At 36.6% G+C, this 23329-nt stretch overlaps 3 protein-coding genes across 4 annotated transcripts in view; 2 read left to right on the top strand and 1 right to left on the bottom strand.

The window, feature by feature from the left end:
• Positions 1 to 14132: 14132 nt before the first annotated feature.
• LOC141547031 (putative claudin-24) lies at positions 14133 to 14789 on the top strand. The gene has a single exon (XM_074275327.1). The coding sequence runs from the start codon at positions 14133 to 14135 to the stop codon at positions 14787 to 14789; it is 657 nt and encodes a 218-aa protein (XP_074131428.1).
• A 1536-nt stretch (positions 14790 to 16325) lies between these two features.
• Positions 16326 to 17246, top strand: LOC141547032 (claudin-22-like). The gene has a single exon (XM_074275328.1). The coding sequence runs from the start codon at positions 16465 to 16467 to the stop codon at positions 17125 to 17127; it is 663 nt and encodes a 220-aa protein (XP_074131429.1). The 5' UTR covers positions 16326 to 16464; the 3' UTR covers positions 17128 to 17246.
• A 3695-nt stretch (positions 17247 to 20941) lies between these two features.
• WWC2 (WW and C2 domain containing 2) overlaps positions 20942 to 23329 on the bottom strand; it is a 228315-nt gene continuing 225927 nt past the window's right edge. For both annotated transcript variants that reach the window (XM_074275325.1, XM_074275326.1), the window contains exon 23: positions 20942 to 21195. In XM_074275325.1, the coding sequence (XP_074131426.1) occupies positions 21129 to 21195 (67 nt within the window). In that variant the 3' untranslated portion in view covers positions 20942 to 21128. The remainder of the gene's footprint in view (positions 21196 to 23329) is intronic.

Genomic DNA, 23329 nt, shown 5'->3' with positions numbered 1-23329 from the left:
GAAGGAGTGATCACCTTCTTTTTTGGGGGTTCTCACCTCTTTGAGAAATCAGGGAGGTCATGACCACACTATGTTCTAAATCAAAAGAAAAGAGGAGATGTTAGGATTCTTACAAGGTGCTAAGTCACTGGAATGGATATAATTATCTAATTTAGCATGGTACTTAACAATTCTCTAGTTCAGTAATGTATTTACTAGAATTCCATGAGATTCACACCTTTAAGAGAGCATACTTTTAAGGAGCTTCCACAAGCCCAGGGAGTACCCACAAGCCCATTCTCTGGGAGGAGGAGTCTGATTCATTCCAACTTCTATGTTTATGCTGGCTGGAAAAATTGGGAGGACAAGAGGTTGGAGGCTGAAGGATAAACCTTTGGATTTGGAGACATTCAGATAAGAGCTCTAGGGAGTCAAGAAGAAAGATAGGCCTCTACTCAAGCTAACTGGGCCCCAGGAAAAGATTCAGGATTTTGAAGGACACAATATAGTATCTGGACTTTAACTCCTGGCATTTTGGGATTATTGAAATTGAACTAAAGCCAAGGCTGCCTCCAGAAGCTCCCCAAGAGATCTGCTCCCAGAGAATGATTACAATTTAGAGAACAGAATATTACAGATATGATTGGCATTTTCTATCCCAAGTCTATTGGAATTGCTTTGAATCACCACATGTTGAGAAGAGCCAAGTCCATCACAACCGGTCATCACATTATCTTGTTATTGTCATACATAGTTTTCTATGTCAGTATTGGGTCCATAGGGATCTTTATGTATAGCTTAGTGGCCCCTGTTTCTATTGGAATTTGACATTTCTATATAATTTCATACAAATCTTTCTCATATTCTTTGTTTCTTTTGGTCCATCACTCCAAAATTGATGATTGAGTCTCAAAAATTTCTATTAATACCCTTTAGTTTAAATAGGAAGGTAGGGAGTCTGCTGGTTATGCAACAGAGTAATTTTCCCTTCAACACTTACTAGCTGAGGGACCATAGGCAAGTCATTTTACCTTTGTAAGCCTCAGTTTCCTCACCTGTAAAATGAGGCTAAAAATACCAGAATCTCTCTCACAGAATTGTGGTAAGTCTCCAAGGAGACAATGAGTATGTAGGTCAAATAGGTGCATTCTTCTTAGAAAAGGATTCAGGGTAGCATGGTGGAAAAAAGCACTGGTTTTGAAGTCAAAGGGCCTAGGTTGAAATATTATCCCTAATCTATGTGACCTTGGGCAGAGCATCAAAACTCTTTGGGACTTAGTTTCCTCATGTATAAAATGAGGAATTTAATTCCTTTTATGATACAGATATGATGCTAATACCAAAACCAGGCATCATCAAAATAGAGAAAAAAAATTACAGACCAATTTCCCTGATGAATATTGATACAAAAATCTTAAATAAAATGTTAGCAAAGAGATTACAGCAAATTATCCTCAGGATAATACACAATGACCAAGAATGCAAGGATGCTTCAATATTAGTAAAACTGTATCATAATTGACTATATCAATAACCAAACTAACAAAAAGCATGTGATTATCTCAGTAGATGAAGAAAGCATTTGACAAAATCCAACACCATTCCTATTAAAATACCAGAGAGTATAGGAGTAAATGGAGTTTTCCTTAAAATGATTAGTAGCATCTATCTAAAACTATCAGTAAGCATCATATGTAACGGGGATAAACTAGAACCATTCCCAATAAGATCAAGGGATGAAGCAAGATTCCCCACTATCACCATTACTACTCAATATTGTATTGGAAGTGTTAGCTTTAGCAATAAGAGAAGGAAAAAAAAATGAAAGGAATTAGAATAGATAATAAAAAAAATTATCACTTTTTGTAGATGATGGTATAGTTAGATAATCAAGTAAAAAACTACTAGAAACAATTCACAACTTTGGCAAAGTTGCAGGATACAACATAAATCCACATAAATCATCAGCGTTTTTATATGTTACCAACAAAGTCCAGCAGCAAGAGATACAAAGAGAACTTCCATTTAAAATAATAGTAGATAATATAAAATATTTGGGAGTCTACCTGCCAAGGCAAAGTCAGGAACTATATGAACACAATTACAAAACACTTTCCACATACATACAGTCAGATCTAATCATTTGGAAAAATATCAAGTGCTTATGGGTAGGCTGAGCTAATATAATAGAAGTGACAATACTACCTAAATTAATCTACTTATTCAGTGACATACCAATCAAACTTCCAAGAAATTATTTTACAGAGTTAGAAAAATAATAATAAAGTTCATCTGGAAGAATAAAAGGTCAAGAATTTTAAGGGAATTAATGAAAAGAATGCAAATGAAGGTGGCTTAGTTATATAAGATCTAAAACTATATTATAAAGCAGTGGTCATCAATACCATTTTGTACTGGCTAAGAAATAGAGTAGTCAATCAGTAGATTAGATTTACAAGATACACTAGTCAATGACTATAGTAATCTAGTGTTTGATAAACCCAAAGACCTCAGTTTCTGGGATAAGAACTCACTATTTGACAAAAATAGCTGGGAAAATTGGAAATTAGTATGGCAGAAACTAGGCACTGACCAACACTTAACACCCTGTACCAAGATAAAGTTGAAATGGTTCATAGTTTAGACATAGAGTGATATTATAAGCAAATTAGAAGAACAAAGGATACCTCTCAGATTTGTGGAGAAGGAAAGAATTTGTGGCCAAAAAAGAACTAGAAAACATCATGGAATATAAAATGGATAATTTTGATCATATTAAGTTAAAAAGAACCAAAGAAGACTGTAACGTGCTCTCCTGGCAGTTACAATTACTAGTCTGTCCTAGACCCACCAGAGTACCTTTGACCACTGTCCTTTGCAGTGTGAGCTCTACCCGGCTCGCCTCCTCCGAGGCCTTCTAAGGTCTCTAGCCACAATCTCTTGAATCTATAGCTTAGTAACCGGTAGCGCACTCAAGAACAACCACATGTAATCTTAAAAGCCTTTATTAAACCTACTCACATAATGCCCTAACTGATGCCCTGACTTGTTGGTTCCCTGGTGAACACCTGGTCAGAAGACCCACGTGTTCACTAACAAAACCCTTACCTCTTTTGGCTACCCATCTTGGCTTGGCCACCCAGGCTAGGAGCCAGGGTGAACAGCACGAGGTTAAAGAGGGCGGTTGCTGCCTGCAGTGGGCTTATATAGGGCCTGTGAGGTCACACACACAGCCAATCAGCGAGAGAGTCACCCATTACGAAGCTATCTCAATATGGCCAGGATCCCGCCCAAGGGCAGTCCTAATATCCACAGAAATTATTTCTGGGCCTCAATCTCCCGATGCACTGTGTCTGCCCATTTAAAGGGCCCTTACAATTCCCTTTCTCTTGTTTTGCGGGAACCGCACATCTCATCAAGCTAAACTTTTAGCACCAGCTATAGTTCACTTGATCCATGAGATGACAGTGTTATGCCCAAGGAGGAACAAAGCAGCAGATCAGTAAACAGAAGTATGACCATAAGAACCAGGCTCAACAGTGGCCCAAGTGTTCAACCCATTCATCAAAGTCATACTCGAGATAATAGGCCAAAGAGGTTGGATGCCAATGAGGTAGGATGTCAACACTGAGGTGGGAAGTCAACAAGGTAAAACATCACAATTCTAGTTAACAAATATCAGTAGGTAGGTTGTCACAATTCTAGTTACATTTATCACAGTTCTAGACCAATTCTAGTTTCTTACAATTTTCTGTTGCACTTTTCACACTCCTAGAACAATTCTAGCTTATCACAATTCTCAATTGCACTTGTCACAATCCTAGAACAATTCTAGCTTATCACAATTCTCAATTGCACTTTTCACAATTCTAGAACAATTCTAGCTTATCACAATTCTCTATTGCACTTTTCACAATCCTAGAGCAATTCTAGCTTATCACAATTCTCTATTGCACTTTTCACAATTCTAGTTTCATAGGTGCACATAAGCAGTCATGTCCAGTAACATTGTCTCAATAACAATGGCAGGTGGGTGTGTTGGTTTTTCACCCACTAATTTAAAAGCATAGTCCTTCAATAGAAAGCATAGGGCAAAGCCTCTCCCCAGGCCACCATATGGCAAGTGGCCACGGGAGAAGCAAGCAGGCCCATTGTCCATTTACAGTCTTTATATTGCGTATCATCCAAAACAGTCCATTTCAGCTGCAACACTGGAACTGTGTCTGGTGTCTCTGGTCACGGTCAGGAGGGGCATTGCTGCCATCAGCGTCTGAAGGGCTGCGGACATCTGGCTGGTCTCTCTGGACTGTTGTCTGGTCCTTCTTTTGGATCCCCAGGTTACAAATGTCTCTGGTGGGGATGAACTCTACTGCTGGATCTGCACCTAGGAAGGAATGTACCCAGGGCCCAACTTGGGCCTTTCCAAATGCCATCCAGGCCTTTCCACATCACAGTGGAAACAAAGTTGTTGTCAAAAAGATTAGCAAAAGTCAGACAAAAGTCAGTCTGTCACTTAGCTGCACTTTCTGTGTATGCCCGAAGTGCATTGCTAAGGTAAAAGGCAAAGAATTTAAAAATGTAAAACCAAAATAATTTAAAAGTGTAAAACCGAAATAGATTAAAAATATAAAACCAAAATAACTTTAAAATGTAAAATCAAAATACTTTGAAGATGTAAAATCAAAAATGTTTTAAAATGTAAAATCAAAATTTAAAAATTGTAAGCAATCACATATCCCAAAATTCCCTTCTCTTGTTTAGAAGAGAAGATCTTGGGGATATTGTGTGCAGTAATGACTTTACTAGAACACTCGGCTATATCCTTGAATTCTTTTGCCTAAAAATCAAAGTTTGAGTTTCTGATACCGAATTGTACTTCAGGAGTGTGAATCAATAAATCTGATATTTTCCTCCTGGGTCTATTTCCTCCTGTCTATTTATTCTAGTGATTAAAACAGCAATTTTCCAACCCATTCTAGACATAGACACTGTTTTATAAGTACCCGTAGGGGGTTGGGAAATCAAGCTCACCTGTGGAAGTGGAAAATCCACGAGGTAAGAAAAGAGGAGTTCCAACTCTCCAAAGACGATCCTAGCAGTTTTACAAGTATAAAACTCCACTCTCTCTAACTGCAAGGTCTTATCCCTGTAAGGTTTCTTAGAAATTAACTGAACTGTATTTTTAAAACTTTTCTGATTATACTCAATACCCCACAATTCCTTTTTGCCTTGGGGCATAAAGCCTACTCCTGTCCTTTGAAATGAAGACTCAGGAGTTTTAAATGGATTAATGGGCAGTGCTGATGGTATTATCGCCCTTCCTTTTCCTCCTCCCCCTTCTCCCTTGGCCCAAGAAGGTGAGGCAGAGGGAAGAAGAATTGGAAAATTCCCCAAAGGCTGATTCCAAATCAAACCTGAGCTTTGCACATAAAAAAAACTAAACTTCTTCTCAATGAAAGAGTAATCAATAAATTCCTTAAAACAACAATGCAGGAGGTAAACCAACAAAATGCTAAGAAGAATTTCGTTCGTTTATTTCCTTCCTTAATTTCAGCCACTGGTTTGAACTCTTCCTGTTCTATCTGTAGTAACCTAGCTTTTTCTTCTTTCTCTAGCTCAATCACATACCCTCCTTCTAGGACTTCTGGAAATCTCTTACAATACCATGTTGATTTATATTGTTTGTTATATCACTATTTGCATGTACAATTCCTGTTTGTCTCACCAATCAAGTCAGCACAGAACAGCTGGGGAGGGTCAACCTTAAACAAGTTAATAGGGAACCGTCCAATTGGCAATTAGTCTCACGTGCTTCATCATCCAAGTGCATTGCTCAGTTCTAGCCCTTTACAGAAGACAAGATTAGAAGGGAAACAATAAACCGGAGAAAAATTCATATCCAAGTGTTCTGATAAAGGCCTCATTTCTAAAATATATACAGAATTGACTCAAATTTATAAGAATATAAGCCATTCTCTATGATCAGACAAGTCTCAGATGAAGAAATTAAAACTATGTATATCATATAAAAATGTTCTAAATCATTATTGATCAGAGAAATGCAAATTAGGACAACTCTGAGGTAACACTACACATCTCTCAGATCGGCTAAGTTGACAAGAAAAGATAATGATGCATTTTGCAGGGGATGTGAGAAAACTGGGATATTGATACATTGTTGGTGGAGTTGTGAACTGATCCAACCATTCTGGGGAGCAATCTGGAACTATACTCAAAGAGGTATCTAACTGTGAATATCCTTTCATCCAACAGTATCTCTACTGGATTTGCATCCTAAAGAGAACATAAAAACGAGAAAAAAGGATCCACATGTGCAAAAATATTTGTGGCAGCCCTTTTTGTAGTGACAAGAAACTGGAAACTGAATGGATGCCCATCCAATGAGAATGACTGAATAAATTAAGGAATATGAATGATATGGAATATTGTTGTTTTATAAGAAAGTATCAGCAGGATGATTTCAGAGAGGCCTGGAGAGACTTACATGAACTGATGCTGAGTGAAATGAGCAGGACCAGGAGATCATTGTACACAGCAACAGCAAGATTACATGATGATCAGTTCTGATGGACTTGGCTCTTTTCAACAACAAAATGACTCAGGTCAGTTGCAAATGGAGATGAAGAGAGTCATCTGCACCCAGAGAGAGGATATGGGGACTGAGTGTGGATCACAATATATCATTTTTACTGTTTTTGTTGTTGTTTGCTTGCTTTTTGTTTTCTTTCTAATTTTTTCCCTTGATCTGATTTTTCTTGTGCAACATGATAATTGTGGAATTATGTTTAGAAGAATTGCATGTTTAACATATATTGGATTACTTGCTGTCTAGAAGGGCAAGGGCAGGGAAGGGAGGGAAAAAAGTTGGAACTTGAGGTTTTGTAAGGGTGAATGTTGAAAATTATGAATAGCATGCATATGTTTTGAAAATAAAAAGCTTTAATTGAAAAAAAAAATAAAATGAGGAATTTGAACTAGATGTCCTCTGAAGTCCTTTTAGCTTTATCCAGTCTTGTGATTCCCACAAGCCTCCATTTAAACTTTTTTCTCAACCATAAAGCTATGTCAAGCTTATATTATTAGGATATCGCCGTCAACTGCCACAGAAAACTGTTGCCACCAATTCAGCTTTTTCTGGTCCTAGTCCAAGGAGGATACATTTTCTTGCCAAGAGAAAGCCTGCATTTAATAGTGGAGACCTCCCATAGAAAAATAGAAAAACCATGAAATCTATCCAATTTCTTTCCAATACTATGCTTTGTTCCAGATCTCTCTATCCCCACTCTGTCCCCATTCAGGAAGTTCCTTCTTCTATTCCAGGATGAGATCTTAAGACTACTGGCAAAAGAGAATCTGTGTTGCAAATCTGAGAGCACCTTGGAAGACCAAGAAAAAAAATCTGCAAGATACAAGAATTATCTCTCCTGTCCCCTGCTATGGAAAGATTGTACCCTGATACTACTAAGTAATCCATGCATTACTACTAGATGCAAGGTTAAAGTCAGTCCAGTGTAGAACAGTACCTATCTTTCCATCTTCCTGTTTCCTTTTCAAAAGCTGACTGAAGGCCCTTCTCATGGCCGTTAGAAGCAGAAGTGAATGATAAATTTTGTCAGGGTTGCATGGTTTCACACTTTTGACCCTCTCATTTGGTGATGGAAGAAAAGGGCCGTTGATGATTCCAGCTTTCTTTTAACTCCTGATGATATCATCTTGCTGCCTTGGTCTCAGTTTCCATGAGCTGCTTTGCTAAAAGCATAAGAGGCCATCAGAATTTCTTAAGGAAGTGGCACAGGTTAATGAATATGGAGAATTCACATCTCTGATCTTAATTCCCTGAGGCCTCATTGGCAACTATAACCTGGCATAGCTGTTACCTACTCAGGAGGAAAATCTAACAAATAACCGAGATTCAAAAAATTAGACATGTGTAAAATCTTCTAGATATGCTGAACTTTATTTGTTGTGTTTTTCTTTTTTTAACATTTTCCTTTTAAGTAATCTTTTGACTTATGTTTTTTTGTTTCCTGTTTACTTTATATGATCAACTCCTTGAGGACAAAGACCATCTCTATTTTTTTTTCCCTTCTAGTCAAAGATCTGACATCCAATGAAGAAAAAACCTTTTGGTCCAAACTTTACATTTTTACAGTTGAGAAAACAAGCCCAGTGCTTTTAAATAACTTTCCCACAGTAGCAGGGGTTGAAAGTTGCAAAGGGAGGATTCAAATTCAGAACCTGACTTCAGAGCCAGTGTTTTCCCCGCTGTAGCATGTGTGCTTCCTCCCTAGGTTATTTTGTGATAACTCATATCAAAGCAGGGATTCCTTCAATGGTTCTCCTAAGTGGTTCTTCAAACTTCACTTGATTTCCAGAGAAAGACTGCCCCAGAGGCATTCCTGAACAACTCTAATCACTAAGAAATCAAGTTTTCCAGTCATAAACAACAAGACAGAATTGTCTAACACCTTGCTTTTGGTCCATGTCTTTCACAGACTGATGCCCCCCAAGTCACAGCCCTACTGGTATAAAGAAGCTATAGTGGAGCAGACCAGAAAGGCTAACATGCTATTTCTACCAGTTGCCTTGGAGTTTTGGAGTGGGAGTTCCCAGAAACTTGTCAAGGGATTATGGGGAATATCTGATAAGTGATTGTTTTTGGTGAAAAAAATTATTGATCGAAGAGAGAACAACTTTACATTAAAAACTTTGTTACTAAAATGTTTTTTTTTAAATAAAAAATTAACCTATTTTATTTTTATATGTATGTACAAGGAAGTAATCCTGATGTATGGCTGTATGACTGGGGCCAGTCACAATCTCCGTGTTACAGTCAACTCTATGATTATAAATTGCAGAGAAGGTGCTGATTAACCTGGCAGTGAAAACTTCCTTACCAAGGAATCCTCTGTGTCAGTGAACAGGAACAGAAATGGGGGCACAGACAGATTGAGAACTCCTGCACAGACGCCCATAGGACAGAGCCAGAAGCTGAGAGGTCAGTCCCTTTCCTCTGATCCTGAAACTCCTAACTAAGCCAGTGGGAGAGGAGATAACAAAGGATACCGGTATAGAAGTTATACTGCATTGGCAAAGCAGCTTGGAGATAACTTCCCGAGTTCAAATTTAGCCTCTGACAATAATTGTGCGAGCCTGAGCAAGTCACTTACCCCTGTTTGCCTCAGTTCCTCATCTATAAAGTGAGTTGGAGAAGGAAACTGCAAACCAAGCAAGTATCTGTCAAGAATACTCCTGGATGTGGTCACAAAGATTTGGACACGACTGAAAGATTACTGACCAACAAACTGGAGCTTGGGGTTCTGGAGATCAGTTTTTCCTAGACCAGCTCTGTGGGACGCGGCTCCGATGCCTGCTCCTACTTGAGGTCAAACTAGAGCTGTTTCCACACCTGAGGAAAGAGCTCCTCCTCCATCACCTTTGGGAAAAGTGCAGGTGTGACGAGGCAGCAGAAGGACAAGGCTGGGGGGGACACCCTAGTTTTTCCTACCTTACTATTTCACTTTCCCTCTCCATTATTTGCAGACAGTACCAGGGGCCTTTAAACTCCCCTTGCACACACAGTAGGAATTTTATAGGGGTGGGCCGAATTGATAAAACAATTAAGAAGTTACAGATCTCAAGCACAGATTAAAAGCAGAGGACCCAAAACAGCCTGAGCAAGAGAATTTAACTGTGGTATTTGCAAGGCGGATAAGGCAAGCCCCGGTGAAGGAGATAGCAATCTTAACACTTCCATCAGATTAAGACGCTGTTTGCTAACTCGTTAAGATGTTTTGGCAATATTGACTCTTTGCAGAGTTTTCTGCTCCATGGTAAACAGCTGGTGAAAGTCCATTTTTTGTCCTCCGGGGTGATTAGTCATGATCAAAACATCAGGATGTTTCCTTATTGTTAGCATTAAGTGAAGAGGGCATTCACATTCTGTGTTTGCATTTATTATCATTTAAAGCTGAATTTAAAAAATCAATTCATTTCTTGTAAATAAGCACTAATCCCCTATTAAAGAAAAACAGCCTGGGTGTAGCACAGAGAGCTAGGCTGAAGAGTCAACGAGAACTGAGTTCAAGTCCCATCTCTGACACTTCTGGTTTTGTGTCCTTCTATCCCTGGCAAATTTCTAGAATTCTAAATTGCTGAAAAAGTGCCAATCCTGTATTCATAGGAAACATTTCTGCAATAGGGTATCTTTTTCTTTTCTTTTCTTTTCTTTTTTTTTTTTTTTTTTAGCTATGAAACCACAAATCCAATCCACACCCCAGTTCCCAAACATTTCTTTAGTGCTTTAAAAGGAGTCATAACGTAGAAGACATTTGCCTCAGTTTGGTGGGAGTTTAAGGAGCTGGGATACCCGCTGTGTGAACCTATGCAAGTTAATTAACTTCTCTTTGTCCTAGGTAAATCTCTAAAGCTTTAAATTGCAGAAAGCATGTCAATCTAGATTAGTAGAGGGTTTCCTTACTGGGAGTTTCCTTTACCAACAAAATCACAAGTTGGGTGCACCCTCCACCACCCTCATTGACATAGTATTTTATTTTCCAAATGCTTGTAAAGATAGTTTTCCCTATTCATTTTTGGAAGACTTTGTGTTCCTAATTTTTTCTCTCTCCCTTCCTTCCCTACCCGTCTCCAAGAGAGTAAGCAATCTGATATAGGTTAAACATGACAGTGTTTTAAAAGAAACCTACTACGTGCAAGACACATTCCTAGGTGTTGTGAAGATTGAGAAACGTGCCCAAAGCTTAAGGGGTTTACGATCTAGTAGGAGAGTTTACAGCTGATTAGGGCAGTAGATGGAAGGAAATAAACAGAGCCACCGACGTCCAGCACTTGAGGTAGGTGGTCCCACTGCCCTTCTAGGATCACCCCTGCTTCTTTTCAGATAACTAATTACTTAGCACTTCCAAGCCGATTCTCTGCAGCCAGACCCTAAGGCTTCACTTTTCTAGCCTAAACCCCCCCCCTTTCTTTTGGCAAATCCTGATGTGGCCCAAGTTTGAATCCTCTCTGAGCCTTAGTCCCCCTTCTCTGGACAGGCTCCAGCTTCTAAAGCTGGATATTCAGAACTGGCACAGAACTCCATTCATGTAGGCACCCACCAGAATTTTAAGTACAGACATTCCTAATATAAGTATTCCTGTGGCCATAGGACCATCCCCTCCCTTTCTCTAGGCACTGTTTCTTAAAATCCATTCTTTTGTCTCCCATTAAAGGGAATATTGGAATGTTTGGGCTCTAATTAACAGCTATGAAAGAAAGCCCAAGAAGATTGGGGCCAGGCCAAGGAGAATAGGAATTCCTTCAGGATGGGGAGAGTCTCCTCTGGAAATCTGCTTTTCTCCAGATGAGTCAAGGGCATATCAAGGATCTAGTCTTCTTAACCTTAACGAAATAATTGTGGCATAATAGTTTCCTCCAATTTCTGTCCCTCCTTAAAGGTTGGGACTGTCTTTTGCTTTCTCTTGTATCCCAAGAGTTTAGCACAGCGCATAACACGTGACTAAAGCTTATTGCTTGGTAATTGAATAGACCATTAAGATTTTGATGGCCATATTATTTTTGTAATCTGGATTTTTTTCTTTAATTTAATTAGTAATTATTTAATTTACTTTTATAACATTTTGATGCTATCCATATCCAGAGAAAGATGCTATCCATATCCATGGTTCTGAATGGAAATTTAAAAAATACTATTTTCACTTATTTTTGTTTTTTCTTCCCTTTTAACCTGATTTTTCTCTCACATGACTAATGTGGAAATATATTTAATATAATTGTGCATGAATAACTTATATCAGATTGCTTGCTGTCTTGGGGAGGAAAGGGCAGGAGAGAGAAAAAAATTGGAAATCAAAATGTTATTTAACAAGCCTTTGCTTAGGTTGTATTTTTAATTGTTAGGAAGTTCTTTACATTGAACCAAAATCTGCATTCCTATAATGTCTAATCTTTGCTTCCTGTTCTCTTTGGAGCTAGACAGATGAGTCTTATCTCTCTTCCAAGGGCAGTCCTTGAAATATTTGAACAGAATTAGCAAGACCAAATCCCCAGCCCTTCTTTTCTAGACTAAATATTTCTAGTCTGTCATATGAGAGGAGTCTCAGATCGTTCTGGATCCCCCTCTCCTCACTCCAAACAACGAGATTCAATATGTACATGAAATGATCACCATCAATTGATGAAGAATCTATGCAAATCACGTAGACCTCCTGAATTTGTGCTTATTCAAATGTGAGAAATTCCATTTATTTCAATGAGATCACACATAAATCAGATGAATGAATTTTTTTTTGGTTTTTCACAAATGCATATTAAATAAAAACTCAATTTTCATCATTTTCTCAAACTGCAGGGAATACAGTTAGCAAGAAAAGGAAATGTATAAAAAATTCCCAAAGCAACCCCCTTGATGCTTTATAATGTGCTGTACATATGATTTTACATCTATACACATATATGTATAGAATATAAGTTTGTATACATTAAATAGGCAAACTAAGTCTACCTCTTCATATTTAAGACCTCATAGAAAATGATTCTTGGACAGTATCAACAACCGAAATTAGATGTTTATCTTGTTCAAAGAAAAGTTAATGATTCTGTGTATAAACTTCTCCAACAAAGAATCCTGTCTAAAGAAATCTTTGCTCCATTCAGGTTCATGAGGAGCTGCTTTTAAGCAGTTTTTAGCCACACATGCAAAAGTACCTTCTACACCAGGCTACTACTGGCTTGGTGATTGTGGTCTTTTGGTTTGCCTGCTCCACAAAACCTTACAGGGTCATGCTTAGGAAAATTATGTTGCCAAGGAGTGTGTGACCTACCTAAAAAAACAAGTAGATTTTCAAAGAGGTCAGCTCCTTTTGGTTATTGTTTCAGGGCTGGGACTCTTGATTCCTGAAGCATTCTATAGGCCACCGATAATTATTAACAAAATAAAAGTGATTATAGACCCCCCCCCCAAAAAAAAAAAGAAGAAGAAGAAGAAAAAGAAAATCAGGGTAAGAACAGGTTACTTATACCTTCGGAATCTAATACTTAATGTGCAATAAGAAAATGGGATTTACACACATATATTGTATCTAGGTCATATTGTAACACATGTAAAATGTATGGGATTGCCTGTCATCGGGGGAGGGAGTAGAGAGAGGGAGGGAATAATTTGGAAAAATGAATACAAGGGATAATGTTATTAAAAAAAATTACTCATGCATATGTACTGTCAAAAAAATTTATAAATAAAATTTAAAAAAAAGAAAAGAAAAGAAAAGAAAACCAGGGTAAGAAGGTATTTTGCAGAGTTGTCTATGGGCCCAACCTAACTCAGTTGATTTCCTTAAGGGAGTAGAAAGAGAGATTCATGGGTGCCATTTGTTCCTTTGCTCATTTTTACTTTTATAATTGTATCCATGATCCTTTCTTTTTAAAACTAGCTAAGAATGTTACGGACATTGTCTTTCAGCAGAATCCATGAGGGTAACACTCTGCAAAAAGCAAACACTTTCTGGCAAGCATCTCCCAAGTGCCAGAGATACTCAAGAACTTGGGGTGGGAACAGGGTAGGAGAAGGGGGGTTGTGTAGGTTGAAGAAGTCAAAGAAGCATAAAGATTATAGGCAAACAGTCTACCTTTCTTTACAAGGCCTTGTTTTACATCCCCGAATCTCAAATTTAGCTATTACAATGAAGTCCTGTTGCAGAAGGAGCTGGCTTTTTTTTATCACCACTTAAAATCTAATTAATCCATATTGAAGCACAAAGATTTCTGTTGTATTTTAGGGTGAGGGGTCATAGAGCCTCCTTTGTTCATCCTTAGACTTGTAATCATCAGGCATTGGGGATATAATTTTACCAAGCAAATTGGAAGGTAGCAGATCAAATCCTTATCAGAGAACTCAACTCATGGTTTTAAACAGAGTCCTTCGTCCTTTACGTGAAACCTTATATTCAGGAAGAACAAAAATGTCATTTCAGCTGATCTAAAGGGTTAATTGCAAAAGCTTATATTTGGTGCAGCGAGGAACCAAGACTATCATAGAACCATCAACTACAAAAGTCAGCAGCTCTTATAGGGGAGCAAGACAGACATTACTGGAAATTTAAAAATTTGTGACAATGGTTTTAATCTTCAAGAGAGTAATTCAATTAGTTGGGCTTTCATTATCTTTGTTGGGATGGATTTTGTCCTGTCTCACAACTTACTTGCCGCAGTGGAAGATTCTTAATTTAGAGCTAAATGAAATGGAGAACTGGACCATGGGACTCTGGCAGACTTGCGTTTTCCAAGAGGAAGTGGGGATGCAGTGTAAGGATTTTGATTCATTCTTGGCTTTGCCTACTGAGCTGAAGATCTCCAGGATTTTAATGTTTCTGTCAAATGGCTTTGGAGTTTTGGGCCTGCTGGCGTCTGGGTTTGGTTTGGATTGTTTGAGGATTGGAGAAGGGCAAGGAGAACTCAAGAAACGGCTGATGATCCTGGGAGGAATTCTGCTGTGGCTTTCAGGAATTACAGCTCTCATTCCGGTGTCTTGGGTTGCCCACATCACAGTTCAGGAATTTTGGGATGAAACCATTCCAGATATTGTCCCCAGATGGGAGTTTGGAGTAGCTCTCTTTGTTGGTTGGATTGCTGGATTTTCTCTTCTCCTTGGAGGGTTTCTATTTAACTGTGCAGCCTTTTCAACTGAAACTCCTTCGGGCCACTACACGGTGGCAGAAATGCAAGCTCAATGTCCACACCTGGAAGCTGGAAACACAGACCCTAAAGTGTAGGACTTTTTGGAAAAAAGGGGGGGTGGGGAGAGACGTTTTGTTTTACTGTGGAAATGTGATGCAAAAGAACTTAATTTTATCCAAATGAAAGGGTTCTTTGTTACCTAACAAAGTCTCTGCAGCTCAGATTTTTCTCATTTGATAAGTTGATTTCCAAGCAACATTTCCCCCCCTTGGGAGGATGAGAGGAAACCTTATGTTTAAGGAAAATCATTATATCTAATGAGATTATTACATAGAGGTGGGGAAATAGTTTGCTTTGGTCTGCTAATACAAATGAAGAGTATTCTTTTGGTTGTGCAGTAGTCAATTCAGTTCCTTACTTGACAGCAAGTTTTAACTTTGAAAACTTTTTGTTGGCAGACTAATCAGCTTCTCTCTCTTTAGGAAAGCAACCCAGATTATTAAAGTATTCTCCAATGCATAATTACACCCAAGACTGATGCTACAGTATTACTTCCACAATCCTTACTTCAGTCTCTTGAGCAATCCAATATTACCTGAACACTCAACAGAGGGGTTTTGTAGCCAATAAATTATCAGGCACTATTCCTGACTTTTCTTTTTCTTTCTTTTTTAAAAAATGAAAGCAAAGACTCTTAGGACTAATATTCTGTTATTATAGTCATTGGTCAGGCCACTGTTTCACCCCTTCCATAAAAAAAGTTAGTGATTTAAACATAAAAAGAATCCTCTGGTGGTTCATTTATTTCAATGGAAAACTTCATTACTTACCTCAAATAGCCATAGGGACTTTTGACATTGTGATGAAGAATCTGTAAAGATATTAAATCTCTATCTCACAAACTCTTTGTTTAAAATAGGGGTTGTTTACCTTTTGTCTGTCATGGGTCCCCCAGGCAAACTAGTGAAGCCTATGTTTTTAAATACAGAAAATAAAAACATAGGATGATAAAAGAGACTATAAGGAAATACAATTATCAAAATATTTTAAAGAATAAGTTTATGGATCTTTGGTTTAAAGGCAAATTTTTTCAACACAAAACATTCACACATGCAAAGAAAACATTAAAAAATAACACATGCACAGAGGCACAAATATGACAAGCACATAAGGAGGGCAAATAGAAACTGTATTTAATTTATTTTCATTACAAGAAATGTCATATTCAATCAATTAAGAGAAATTTAAACACCATGGAAATTAGTGATAGGATTGATTTGTTCAAGAAATATTTTATGTATTTCTACTTTTAAAGTAGATACACAAAACACCACAAGATGCCTAATGAAACACGAGATTTGAAGATTAAATCTCACAGGGTGATATTAAGTGAGGATCAGGGTGGGTCTGATAAGCATTTAAAATTTTTCTCTTTTCATTTTTTTTTTTTTTGATTTTTGAGAGAAAAAAACCACAGTCACTAAATAAAGTGACCAATTTATTTGAATAAGAAACTACTTTCTGCAAAATGAGCCAATAGGACATGACCATGACCTTGGCCACACCTTGGAATTACAGGTTTGCAGCATTATTTCCCTATCCTTCTGAAACCTATTCAACATGATACCAAACAATAGTAATTCTGGCAAGCGTCCTTCTATATACACAAAGAAAAAAAAATATTTCAGAGCTTTGCGTGTGATAACCCAAGTGTCACAGACAGAATTTAGCTCATACAGTACCAACACTCACCGGATTCAACATTACAATATGGCTTTAGTTTTTAGAACTATGGCACAATTAGTTGGACTTTCATTATCCTTGCTGGGATGGATTTTATCCTGTCTCACAACTTACTTGCCACAATGGAAGAATCTCAACTTAGAACTAAATGAAATGGAGAACTGGACCATGGGACTCTGGCAGACTTGTGTTATTCAAGACGAAGGAGGGATGCAGTGTAAGGATTTTGATTCATTCTTGGCTTTGCCTGCTGAACTGAGGATCTCCAGGATTTTAATGTTCCTATCAAATGGATTTGGAGTTCTGGGCCTGTTGACATCAGGATTTGGTCTGGATTGCTTAAGGATTGGAGAAGGGCAAGGAGAGCTCAAGAAACGGTTGATGATCCTGGGAGGAATTCTGCTGTGGCTTTCAGGAATTACAGCCCTTATCCCAGTGTCTTGGGTTGCCCACATCACAGTTCAGGAATTTTGGGATGAGACTATTCCAGATATCGTCCCCAGATGGGAGTTTGGAGTAGCTCTCTTTGTTGGCTGGTTTGCTGGATTTTTTCTCATTATTGGAGGTTCTTTACTTAATGGTGCAGCCTGTTTTACTCAAATATCTTCATCTTTTGATCATTATACAGTGGCAGAACTTCAAGATCCAATTCAAAATCTGGAGATGAAAAATACCCCTCTGAAAATCTAAGAAAAAGGCAACGATCTTTCTTAAATTAATTTTTCTATACAAGATACTTGTTCAGCTCCGGATTGGGTACAATTATCTGCTCCATGGCCAAAAATCTAGTATGTTCTTTAATTTTCTAAAATGCATTCTTCCTTTGGCCATTAGGGTTTTAAGTTACGATCTTCTTCTGAGACTGAAAAATCATTTTCATCTTCCATCCTGAGACCCAAACTAATCAAGACCATTGATGTGACCTATTCTCATTACATTTGATGAGTTCCTCTAAATTTTAATACTTTTGGTGATCGCACTGAACTGGTAAATAAACCATTCTATTAGCGTTTGTCTATACTTAAGGGTTATACATCAATACCCACTTGAAATGTACTTGCTAATCATCGCAGCACCTTGTGTTTTCACATGACCTGTTACAATGAAATCACAGTATAAGGTCCATTGCACAAATGTTTTCTTTATATTAGTGCCAATTTTTTTTTTCCCACATTCAAAGTCATTTTCTGTTCTTAAAAGCTTAAAGAAGAGGGGAGGGGAGATGTTTGATGAATTTTTTTAATCCACTAAAGGCTTCAGTGCCTATGTTTTTATGTTTACAAAAGAGCCAGTTGCTTTCATCAACGCCTCCCAACATAGTGAGAACAGAGAAGGACTATTGTAGGATAGGTAAAAAATTGAGGAGCTATTATTAAAGACTGAAGAAAAATATGCTCAAGGTTTCATCAAGTGAAACATGTTTCTACCGGTCCCCATTCAAGGGTCTCTATCACAACCCCACCACTCACTATGGTACAGCTCTCAGTGGCATTTGCAGAACAATACTGTACAGAAAACACCCAAGCACTCAGTAATGGGACTCTCTGACCAGGATACATCTCTATGGGTTGTGCCAGTTTGTAAATTAGCCTTATTACAAAGCTCATTTTCTGAAGCCTTTTGCTGACTCCCAGAATGAAAGCATGCTTAAAAATGTTGTGTTCCTTATCAGTAATTCATATTGACCTATGAAGAACCATGCAAAAACAAACTGCTGGCATGGGGAATTTTTAATAAGCACATCCATATTTGCCATGTAAAGATTTCATGCAAACTCTTCTGCCCCAGCCAAAGAGGGAGATCTTATCTGTATAATCCGATGCTCAAATAAAATACCAGGCAATGAGTATCTTTGTTAAAAAATTGTATTTTTTCCCCAATCACAAACACATGGAAAGTGCAGAGACAAAAGTTAATCTATGTGATGTATTTGCATACTTTTACAAACAAGACAAATTAGAACAGAAAACACATTCAGAATTTAACCTGATTAAATATTTAGTTCAGTCCTGAGCATTTGATATTTAATACAGTATAGATAAAGCAATAGCAAAAAAAAAAAAAAAAAAAAAAAAAAAGATTTTTAAAATTACTTGATTTGTAATTTACAAATTTCGGCTAGACTTTGTTCATTTGGCTAATAATAATATTGTTCTTGTGTCTGTAATACTTAAGATTCTGATATGCAAAACTGCAATAACATATTGACAATTGAAATAGATCTAAATATTGTGTTGGTTATACTCTTTCAAGAGTAAATTCTATGTAAAAAATATTTATAAGATTAAAATTCATGAATTATCCATTTTTGATCAGTTAACTAACTTTTTTTCACTGTGAATAATTTGGATTAGTACAAAAATAACAAAATTGTTAAAAGCTGCCCATAAATATATATGATATGTATGTAACACTATGGCTGATTTTCAAAGTGAGGGAAAAGAGACACATTAAAAATGTTTGTTTTTCATTTTTAAAATGAGTAAATTTTAAAAAATCTTTTAAAAAAAAAATCTTGATCTTGGCCATATCTATTAACAATTAGCCTGAGATAGTTTTTATTCTTTACTACTCCTCCAAATTTTTAAAAAAGTTATATATAATTAACAGCTATTATGGGAGGATTCATAAAGCTAAAAATGATCCAGTATGGCCTCTTTCATGTCAGATATTTTAAATGACCAGAACTGAACTATATTAAACAGAACATAAATAAGACTGTAAATAAATAAAGAAAATAAAATCATACAGCACAACTACACATCATTCTAGACACATTTTACAGAATTAGACTAAGAAGTTGAAAACAGTCGACCTTCATTTAACCTCATATTAAATAAACTTCAAAACTTCTGCAGTTCACATTTGACCTAACAAGGATGAATGGTATTTATTTTTGTTGGTTTTCATACATCTTAAAAAGGCAAAATTAAGAGGGCAACCTTGAAAAATCTTGGTTTACTCACTTATTCAAAGCAATCCAGTTATGTCTTTTTAAAATAATAATTCGCATCATTTTGCTTTGAATGCACTGGTACATCAACAGCTCAAAAACATGGCTAAGTGGTTTTTTGTACAGAAATTGTAGGCACAGAATTTGCTGGCCTTGATGTTTTGATGACAAAAAAAGGAAAAAAAAGGTTCTTTTCAAGATAAATTACTTGTTTGTGTAAGGATTCTAGCTTAAGAATAAAAGCACTGGTTCAAAACCACCCTGAATGTGATTTCTTTTTCTTGAATGTGATTTTAAATCCCAGATAAAACTGATTTAGGTTCCTCTCATACTAAGGTTATTGAAATATTGTTTCATCAGAATTAAGAGAGTAGATGATAAAGAGGCTGATATTAATTTATTTTACAATTGCATACAGCATTTTTCTTTTAAAGCTCTGTCATTTACAATATTGACCCTGAAATGGCTATATTAAAAACTTGCTTCTTTTAAAAAGGAACTGGTTTAAGTAACAAGTTAAAGGTTCTACTGTGGTGAATACCCAACAACTCTATTTCTGGATACCTGTTTATCTGGATCTAGTTTAAAAGCAAACTACTTTTACAGAAAGAAATACAACTAGTTGGGGTGAATTTCTGCCAATTGTTTTTTTAGAAAACCCTTCAGACTTTCAAACATTCTGGTCCATGAAGCACTGGTTTGAATTCTGCATATAGTGCTTTTCTTTTGAGTCATAATTTAGATCTCAAAAAGAAAAATATCCTGGTGCTTGGTCACTGGTTTTCTCTCAAAATTTGTTTGGTAATTTTTCTCTGCCTCACTAATTTTGATGGCATCATAAATGAAATCATGCCTCATTCTTCTAGGCAGTAATACTATGATGCTTGTGGCAGAACATTACTAGTATCTCTAAAGGTGATTACACCTCGAAATAAGTGCTAGGCTGGGAGCACTTGTGTAAATTCACCCTCAAGTTTTAAGAAGCAGCTGCCCATTGGGTGGTTTTGTTTTCCTGAATTTTAGTTATTTACTATCCTCTTTAAGTATCTTTCTCTTTTTGATGAAATAACAAGTTACAAGATCTTTAGTGCAGCCAAAAGTACTGTACATTCACAGAGTTATATTTATTCCTGCATTCAGTACTAAACTGTTAACCATTTTACTTAGACAAAAGGCCCCCCCAAAGAGGGAACCTTTTAAGGAAACAAAATGTTCTAAGATAAGTAATAGAAATTGACCCAGCACCTATTTGGGATGGCCTTACAGCCCTGGAAAGAAGCTTATTAGATGCATGTTGAATTAAAATTTAAAGAGTTACACTCTTCTTGTATAAAAATATTGCATGGCACAGTTGCCATCTTCACAGTCTACTCACATGAAAAGAGGGGAAGAGAGAAATCTTTTGAATACAGTATTTCTCAACAGTGCAGTTCAACAGGGTACACACTAGGTACTTGTATTTACTCCATCTTTACAAAATAAAAGCCCACATGCGGTGCACACTAAACTGTACAATATCTGTGTACCAGAAGTATTCCATTTTGGACATTCAATTTTTTTTCCTTTTTTTTTTTTTTAAACGTTCAATTAAATTCATGGTATTTTACAAATAAGCACATTTATAGTCTGATGAAAAATAAAAGATCTGGAAGAACTGGTTACAAAAAAAAAGAAAAAAGTTCACCCCTTTCACCTGTCTCTGAGTGAGCAGGGGGGAGAATAATTCAAAATATATAATTTACACATCATCGGCTGGCAAAGGTGGGATGCTAATCTTTGCTCTGGTAAAATAGGCCATCTTCTCCCTGGAATCAAAAGTGAAGAATAAACAGGCTTAAATGACTTGCTGAAAATAGCATGTTTAATATCTACAACAAGAGCTCTATTGTCTTATTAAAAAAGCTTATATGTTTGTTCTCTTCCACACACAATTCCCTTATAAAGTTCATTAGATTTTAGATTTGTATTGTTAGTATGAAGATGAACAATGATGGCTGATATTGAATATCTTTAGACCAAACTCCTTAAACTTCTTCTTAGAAATTTTTTAATTCCTCCCCAAATTTAATTAATTTTGTTTGCTTCTCATTTATTTAAAAGAAATTTTTAGTATTTCTTTTTAGGTTTAAAAAGATGCAGAGTTGGGGTTAGGGTTCAATATTTTAAGGATCTGTGATGTCACTGGTGAATGTTATTTTTACTGTACCAGGGATTCTTAATCGAGAGCCCAATAAGTTGTTTTTCAGCATATGAGTAACTGTATTTCAATACAATTGGTTCCTTCTATCATCCTGTGTGTTTGTATTTTATGTATTTAAAAATATTTTAAATTTTTTCTATGCATCCGGCCATCACTAGGCCCTCAAAGGGATCCATGGTACAAAGGAGGTTAAAGATTACTGTGCTAAACCAATAGGGATTAGTCTATAATAAAGTTATGGAGGAAAGAAATGGATCCCCTGCAGCAGCTAACATTCCAGTAATAAGCTTCTGTGTACTTCGCCTCTCAGGAAAGAACAGTCTGTGTCTCTCATTCTCTCTGTCTCTGTCTGTCTATTCTTGAGTGTCTGTGTTTCTCTCTCTCTGTCTGTCTCTGTCTCTCTGTTTCTCTCTCTCTGTCGCTGTCTCTCTGTTTCTGTCTTTGTCTCTTTCTGTCTCCCCTCTTTTCCACCCTCTCTTCCCCCTCAATTTCTGCCTGTGAGTGTCTTTCTAGTTCAACAGATCTTTCTAGAACTTTTGTTTTGGTAATTCTCTGAAAAGCCAGGATTATCTCTACATAATCATCAGGCATTGGGGTAAGAATTGAGAAAAGAATACACTCAAAAAAGTATACCAGAATTTCTCAATGGCATTTTACAAGGGCAGTTGGTATCAAGATACTTTCTTAAGACCAATGCCATGCTGCCATAAGGCTCAATGTAATGATAAGGTAACTATGGTGACTATCAATAAACTTGATCAAAGGAAGAAAAAAGAAAGAATGTTCCAAAGATCAAAAGGATAGAACAAGAGAAAATATTGCAGACTTTATCAAAGATTGGCACAGTATCCCATTTTCTATGAAATTTCCACAGCCCAGAGCATCAAAACAAATGCTTGAATGTCTCTTATATATGCAGGCTTCTGAGTTGGGATGGAATTGAATAGGATACAAGAAATGAAAGATGGCACGGAAAAGAAGGAACAGTCCTCAGTCCAGAATGTGAAGAAATCTGCATTAACTTGCCCAGTTTGGATGATCCTAATGGTGAGGTCTTAGATAAATCAATTTGTTTTCTTATTGACAAAATAGGGATGCCTGCAATTAACTACATCACAGTTCTGTTGTGAAAAGAGTTTCATAAAGTTAAAGTTTTTTTTAAAATAAATCTGTTATATTAGCAGTAATAATAATGTAATTACATTATTATATATTTTATTTGATACTTAATAAATGCTTACTGATTACTAAGGCACCATATTTTGAAAGCTATTTTGATTACATATAGCTTTGAAACTGTTGAGTAGTATCTAGCATAGCAACTTCTATTTAAAGCATTATACTTAAATGTTTACAGATTAGTATTACGTCAGAGTGATTGTAGACAATAGTTCTAAGTATAAAGATCCCAATCCATTAAAGTTTATCTGCTAAATTCTCAAAGATTTTTCAAGATCTGTATTTGTAATAAGGATTTGCTCTATTTGTGAAAGCAAGCAAGCTTCTGCTTGCCACCATGTCAGGAAGGATATTTTGTAAGTGCTAAATTTTTAGTCTGTAGCAACATGTTAGAGTTTCTACTACTATTTTCTTGCATAATCTACATTAATTATAAAATCCAGGCCCCTTAAAGATAACATGTAATTTCTGGTACTGATGACTGGGTCTTGAATTATCCGAATCTTGCTTTTTTCTATAAACAAATCTGCATGATCCAGTCATTTCTTCAATAATTCTTT

Source organism: Sminthopsis crassicaudata, chromosome 6 (genome assembly GCF_048593235.1).
Source record: "Sminthopsis crassicaudata isolate SCR6 chromosome 6, ASM4859323v1, whole genome shotgun sequence".
In the NCBI taxonomy this organism is placed as follows: Eukaryota; Metazoa; Chordata; class Mammalia; order Dasyuromorphia; family Dasyuridae; genus Sminthopsis; species Sminthopsis crassicaudata.
This window is presented reverse-complemented; position numbering and strand designations above follow the sequence as displayed.